The 7,483-nt window shown below is 38.9% G+C and overlaps 1 protein-coding gene across 1 annotated transcript in view; it reads left to right on the plus strand.

Moving 5' to 3' along the window:
* TMOD3 (tropomodulin 3) overlaps positions 1 to 7,483 on the plus strand; it is a 96,966-nt gene that overhangs the window by 44,435 nt on the left and 45,048 nt on the right. The window contains exon 3 of the mRNA XM_007468717.1: positions 2,896 to 3,052. Coding sequence (XP_007468779.1) covers positions 2,896 to 3,052 — 157 coding nt within the window. The remainder of the gene's footprint in view (positions 1 to 2,895; positions 3,053 to 7,483) is intronic.

The raw sequence follows: 7,483 nt of genomic DNA on the forward strand, positions 1-7,483 counted from the left end.
GGAAAGAACTGAGACTAGATCCTTTACTACCTGATTGATCCCTGGCCAAGTCTAGTGGTCTCTCTGTTAAACTACAGTGAGTACCCTTTAACTCGTGCTTTATTCTATAGGTCTAAAAGCTGATGGCTTATGTTTTCTTATTTGGAAATCCATGGCCTACTTCTTGTATGGGGAGGCTTGGGTTCTAACTTCTGGATGTATTTTGCAGACTCCCCAACCCTAGTTGTAACTTCCCCAACCTCAGATACTGTTAGTTGAGACTAGAAGAACAGTGACGTTTACTGACAGCCTGCCACTCGTTGGGTGAAGTTTTTGGAAAGTGTTTCAGTAAAGGACCAGGGGAGACAAGAGGGCAGGGGTAGCAGCAGCTACTTCAAGCAGAGGAACACACTGTACCTTACAAAGTCTCAGAAGGTAGATAAGAGAAGAGCAGATGAAATTTGTATATGGCGCTATTTTGTTATATTTTGGAGGGCTATTTTACTTTCCTTACTCTGCATTCAATGTATTTATTTGCTAACTTAACTGTGTTTTCTCAAAACTTCTGTCTCAAAAAGACAACCAGCCAGCCTAGGCAAAAGGTATTTTTTCATTTCTAAGACTGGGAATAAATTATTACAGCAAAATTCCACTGCAAGGGAGAAGCGTGTAATTTTCAGCGGCAGTCATTTTAATGAGATTTTTAATCTATTTGTTAAGTAATTATGATCCATTAACTTTCTTGATTAAAGTGTGCTTCTAATAAAGCTTAGCTCATAGCCTCCAAAGCCAGTTAGCTCTCATTTATTTTGTGGTCAAAGACTGTATTTAAGGGCCAGGATTCCAGCTAACATATCATTTAAAACCTGTATGTTTGACATAGGCTTGAACAGGCAGGTGGTATAATGCAACTCCATTGCTACCACCATGAAGTAGCAGTATGTATACATGTGCCTTATTGATGGTGAAGGAAAGTAACATATTAATTTGCCTTAACTAGCATTTTTCTTTAAAAGTATTCTCAAATCTTTATTCAATAAGTATTGGGGTGGGGGGCAACCTATAGATCTCAGGTACTATGCTAGGCTTAGGGATATGAGAGTGATCAAAACAAATGTGGTCTTTTCCCTCCTGATGTATAGTCTGGTAGGAGTGTGAGGAATTAGACATTAATCAAATAATCGTGCCATATATAAGAGTATACAATGGGAGGTCAGGAAAAGCTTTCCTTGGGGAAATGGAGCTGCAGTCTGAAAAATGAGTTGCAAAAAAGGATGGACAGAGCATTCCAGGGAAAGAATTATATGGCAAGTACAAAGGAGGAACAAGGGCTGATGTGGTTAGAATGGGAGGGTGTGTGAGATGAGGCTAGGATAACCTTAGGGGGTGGGAGTGAAGGTTGAAGAGTATCAGCAACTGATCCAGGGAGACCAGTTGGGAGGCTAATGTAATAGTCCCTCCCAGCTTGGGTCATAGTGTAGACCAAAGTAATGGTATTGGAGATGGAGAAAAGTTAGACAGTTTTTTACGAAGTAAAAATGGATAGGACTTGATGGTTTGTTGAGAATGGATTCTTCATGTACAAGTCTTGTCTTGATTTCAAAGTGTGAGGGTAGAAATCTTGTGTTTCTTTTTTATATTCCTATAGACAATTTTGTGTTGTAGAAACATTTTTGGTGAATGGTTAGGAAAAACCTCTTTTGTATTTCATCTTGATAGGTGAGCTTTCTGTGTTATGCATACACCATTACATGAGGAAAACACAAAGGCTAATTTTATGAAAATTATTGTGGATTTCAGCAAATGGCCAAAGTTGAAGTGCCATATTTTCTAGTTATAAAATGAGTATTTCTTATTATCATTATCCATGTAAGATCCCTCTTTGTAATGAAAAATAATCTTATAACACCTAGGAGATTCAGCATCCTTGCCAATATTGTGAGGTTGTAGAACAGAGTTGGCCCTTTTGTGTAACTTTTCTGGCCGCCTCTCATTTTCAAAGCAAAGAATACTTGGGAATTGTGAGACAAGGTAGTATCATGACACTCTTCGGTTTTTGACAAGCAAAAAGATGCAGCTCACATTGTTTAGTCACCGCTTGTTATTCCTGGGCTTAGTGAGAATACAGAGTAGGGACTAAAAGAGACAACTTTAGTCCCTTGCCTCTCATCCCCCACTCTCAGTTACTCCATGCACTCAAAAAGGCTGTACCCAGGTGGAAACCTAGGGACTAAAAGAGACAACTTTAGTCCATTGCCTCTCATCCCCCACTCTCAGTTACTCCATGCACTCAAAAAGGCTGTACCCAGGTGGAAACTCTTGCTGTGAGAATCTCTGAGTGTCTTGAGTAGCAATGACAGTGGTTGCTGCAGATACGTCCTAGCGCTGATATATACGTACACACAGAAATTGAACCTTTGCATTTAAACACAAACAATTAAACATTAATATCCTGATACCCTACTGTATGATATACATGTTTTTCTTCTGAGAAAGTCTTTATGATGAAATAGCAGACATTATGAAGGACTATGATGTATATAGTCATTTAATATTCTTTTGCAGTGGAATTATTTTCTATGTATACATATATGCTGAGCTGTTATTAAGCATTACAAACTATTTTTCATTACTGTCCCAGGATACTTAAAAAGTAAAGGGTGTTTCCTGCTAGTAGAATACCTTCTGAAGAAAAGGTGAATGTGCCTATTTTAATAATAATGTAAGTGAATTCTACCTAATTTTAAAAAACTTTGTTTGGAACACTTTTATGTTGCTGCCCTAAAACCCTGTAATGAAGTCTTTAATGCCTACATCCCATTCTAGTCTATAAATCTTTCTTAAATGGAAACATCTGGACGTATATAGCATTATGATTCTTGCTGGTCATAATGGCTGATTCATTCTCTTTGGCAGAATGCCCTTCTGCCTGCAGGGTTCCGGCAGAAGAACCAGACATCAAAGTCTGCCACAGGGCCATTTGATAGAGAACACCTCCTTTCTTATCTGGAGAAGGAAGCTTTGGAGCATAAGGACAGGGAAGACTATGTGCCTTACACTGGAGAAAAAAAAGGTAAGCACAGAATTATGAAGTCATTATTTGACAGCACTTGATTTTTCTTCTTACAGGTAGGACTGGAGAAAATATTTTTAAAGGTGCATCATTGATAGCCTCAAAGATATGATACTGTTGACTTTAAAAATTATTAGGGGACTTCCCTGGTGGCACAGTGGTTAAGAATCCTCCTGCCAACGCAGGGGACATGGGTTCGAGCCCTGGTCTGGGAAGATCCCACATGCTGCGGAGCAACTAAGCCTGTGTGCCACAACTACTGAGCCTGCACTTTAGAACCCACGAACCACAGCTACTGAAGCCCGCATGCCTAGAGCCCGTGCTCCACAAGAGAAGCCACTGCAATGAGAAGCCCATGTACTGCAGCGAAGAGTAGCCCCTGCTTGCCACAACTAGAGAAAGCAAGTACACAGCAACGAAGGCCCAACACAGCCATAAATAAATAAATAAATAAGTAAGTAAGTAAGTAAGTAAATAGATAAATAAAATAATTATTAGGTAATTTGGGCACTTCCTTTACATTTACCTACTTGGCCAATAAGTTCCTTGTTAATGATTTGTTAGTGAGGTTTTATTACACAGTGATTTTTAGTTCTCTTTAGAATTCTTTAGTTCTCAACTGTAACAAATATTAAAAGTGTACTGAGGTAAAATTTTAAATGCACTACTGTATTACAAAATGCAGTGATGTCAAAGTGCCACTCAATTCTAACTCCTGTCTTTAAAGTGGAGTGCCATAAAAAAATTCAGGACATACTTTCAAAGACTTTTACCCTACAGCCTTCCTTATTAATTCAGTGATTCATAACCATTATAATTATAATTGTCAGTGCTTCATAATCATTACTTTCAGGAAATTCTTCTAGTCCAAGTCCTTCCCATTGCAGATTTTTTAAAAAATTTATTTTATTTATTTATTTATTTTTGGCTATGTTGTGTCTTCATTGCTGTATTCAGGCTTTCTCTAGTTGCAGCGAACGGGGGCTACTCTTCGTTGCAGTGCGCGGGCTTCTCATTGCGGTGGCTTCTCTTGTTGCAGAGCACGGGCTCTAGGTGTGTGGGCTTCAGTAGTTGTGGCACATGGGCTCAGTAGTTGTGGCTTGCAGGCTCTAGAGCGCAGGCTCAGTAGTTGTGGCAGACGGGCTTAGTTGCTCCGCAGCATGTGAGATCTTCCCGGACCAGGGATCGAACCCGTGTCCGCTGCTTTGGCAGGCGGATTATTAACCACTGTGCCACCAGGGAAGCCCCCCATTGCAGATTTTGACCTTAGCTAGCCTCAGTGGAGAAGGAGTACAGCTATAATTTTAAAAGCTGTCTATATAATAACATTTAACATGAAGTAGGTTAAATTTCTCAGCTTTCAATACAGGTTGGCCTAAGAAGCCAGATTCTGCTCGCACTCCTATTTAAAATGCTGTACATGGAACACTGGGGAATGGTGGCAGCAGTAGAATTGATCTTCAGCTCTTCCAGGCACTGGTTTTACATTTGAATCTTTAGTAAGCTAGGCGGGGAGGATGGTTAGAGCATAGTGCTTTCTCCTAGTAAGGCTTTAGCTTTTTATTTGGGAAGGAAGCCCTTCTGGCCACAACTCTGTTACGTGGCTATCCCTTAGCTGCAGGGGAACGTGGAAAATTCGTTTTAGAAAATTCCCACCTCTGTAATAGATGAAGGTTGTGAATGGCTTTTGAGGAGGTATTCCACAAGGTCTGCCCATGCCTTTTCAAAATTATCATCCCCAATCTCTCTGCTCTTTTTGACCCCACTTCCCCTTATCTCTAGTTAAGAATCACTACCTTAGATACTTGTATTAGTCAGGGTTCTCCAGAGAAATAGAACCAAAAGGGTGTGTGTGTGTGTGTGTGTGTGTGTGTGTGGAGAGAGAGACAGAGACAGAGATTTATTTATTCATTCATTCATTTGTTCATTCATTCCTTTTTGTAAAACTCAAGGTATAGTTGATTTACAGTTTATAAGTTTCAGATATACAACACAGTGATTCACATTTTTAAAGGTTATACTTCATTTAGTTATTATAAAATATTAGCTATATTCCCTGTGCTGTACAGCATATCCTTGTACCCTATTTATTTATTTATTTTTAAATATGTATTTATTTAGGCTGCGCCAGGTCTTAGTTGCGGCACGCAGGATCTTTAGTTACAGCATGTGGACTCTTAGTTGTGGCATGCATGCGGGCTCTAGTTCCCTGACCAGGGATCAAACCCAGGCCCCTTGCATTGGGAGCTTGGAGTCTTACCCACTGGACCACCAGGGAAGTCCCTATCCTATTTATTTTATACATAGTGGTTTGTACCTCTTAATACCCTATCCCTATTTTGCCCCCGCCCCCTTTCCTCTCCCCCTGGTAACCACTAAGTTTGTTTTCTGTATCTCTGAGTCTGTTTCTTTTTTGTTGTATTCACCAGTTTGTTTTATTTTTTAGATTCCACATATAAGTGATAACACGTGGTATTTGTCTTTCTCTGTCTGACTTATTTCACTAAGCATAATACCATCCAAGTCCATCCATGTTGTTGCAAATGGCAAAATTTCATTCTTTTTAATGGCTGAGTACTAGTCCATTATACATACATACCACATCTTTATCCGTTCATCTGTTGTTGGACACTTCGATTGCTTCCATATCTTGGCTATTGTAAATAATGCTGCCATGAACATTGGGTTCATGTATCTTTTTGAATTAGTGTTTTTGTTTTCTTCAGATGTATACCCAGGACTGGAATTGCTGGATCATATGGTAGTTCTATTTTTAGTTTTTTGAGGAACCTCCATACTGTTCTCCACAGTGGCTGCACCAATTTACATTCCCATCAAGGGTTCCCTTTTCTCCATGTCCTCACCAACTTTTGTTATTTGTGGGTTTTTTTGATGATAGCCGTTCTGACAGGTGTGAGGTGATATCTCATTGTGGTTTTAATTTGCATTTCTCTGGTGATTATGACATTGAGCACCTTTTTATGTGCCTCTTGGCTGTCTCTTTGTCTTCTTTGGAAAAATATCTCTTTAGGTCTTCTGCCCATTTTTTAATCAGGTTGTTTGTTTTTCTGATGTTGTGTTTTATGAGCTGTTTATATATTTTGGGTATTAACCACTTATCAGTCATACCATTTGCAAGTATTTTTTCCCATTCAGTAGGTTGTCTTGGTTTCCTTTGCTGTGCAAAAAGCTTTTAAATTTAATTACATCCCGTTTGTTTATTTTTGCTTTTCTTTTGCCTTAGGTGACAGATCCAAAAAAATACTAAGATTTATGTCAAAGAGTGTTCTGCCTATGTTTTCTTCTAGGAGTTTTATGGTTTCAGGTCTTACATTTAGGTCTTTAATCCATTTTGAGTTTATTTTTGTATATGGTGTTAGAGAATGTTCTAATTTCATTCTTTTACATGTAGCTGTCCAGTTTTCCCAGCACCACTTATTGAAGATACTGTCTTTTCTCTATTGTATATTCTTGCCCCCTTTGTCATAGATGAGTTGACCATAGGTGCATGGGTTTATTTATCGGCCCTCTATGTGTCATGTTCCTCAGGCCAAGCCTTAAAAGCCATGTTACAGTATTGTAGACATGAAGAAGGGCAAGTTTACCTTCAACAATTGGAGAACTTTGGTTGCAGAGCTCTGTTTTGAAATACAGCTAAAAGACGGCTCTCGGCTTCTTAAAGCCACCCTGGAGCTCATCCTTAAATTGGTTGGCCTTGGTTATTCGTAGTCACTAATATGCCTTCCTTTCTTTGGGTCTCATCCCCAAGATTTTGATCACATTCCAGAAGATCCTCAGAATAATTCATCTACATCGTATTAGCATAACTTCCAATCAAGGTAAATGTGAATCCCCTCCTTAGCTCTGAGAATTCAGAAGCTTGTTTTTTTAAGCTGCCTCTCCAATGACCCTTTACCTGAACACCTGGGTTGAGTCCCAGGTTTCTCACTTAATGGCTTATTTCACAGGAGATAGACTTTCAGATGGAGGATGCCTTCCCAGACAGAAGAGTTTCTCCTGGTTCTTCTTAAAACAGTTTGCAAACCTGTTAAGAAATAAAAGCATTTTACTTTTTTGGTGTGCTCAGACTAGTTAGAATCTGTAAAATGTGCCATTGTTCTCTAAACTAAATCATTTTTCATACTAAGATGACTGGTTTCAGAGTTCAGTCCCCAATGGCAGTATTAGTTTTCTGTACCAGGGAATGTTATAGTGATTCACTCAGTTCCTTGAACTCCTTCCAAGTTATATGCCAGAATCTCATAGGGATCTCTCATTGTAAATTATTTTTCAAGATGACTACTCAATTCTCTTTTAAAAGAAAAATTGGGAACCACTAAAAGGAATAGTTATCCAACTACTTTCTTATATTCTGAGACTAAATGATGATTACTTATACTTGTTATTTTTTAACTTAAAGACACACTCTTT

This window comes from Lipotes vexillifer, unplaced genomic scaffold (genome assembly GCF_000442215.2).
Source record: "Lipotes vexillifer unplaced genomic scaffold, Lipotes_vexillifer_v1.1 scaffold268, whole genome shotgun sequence".
NCBI classification, from domain to species: Eukaryota; Metazoa; Chordata; class Mammalia; order Artiodactyla; family Lipotidae; genus Lipotes; species Lipotes vexillifer.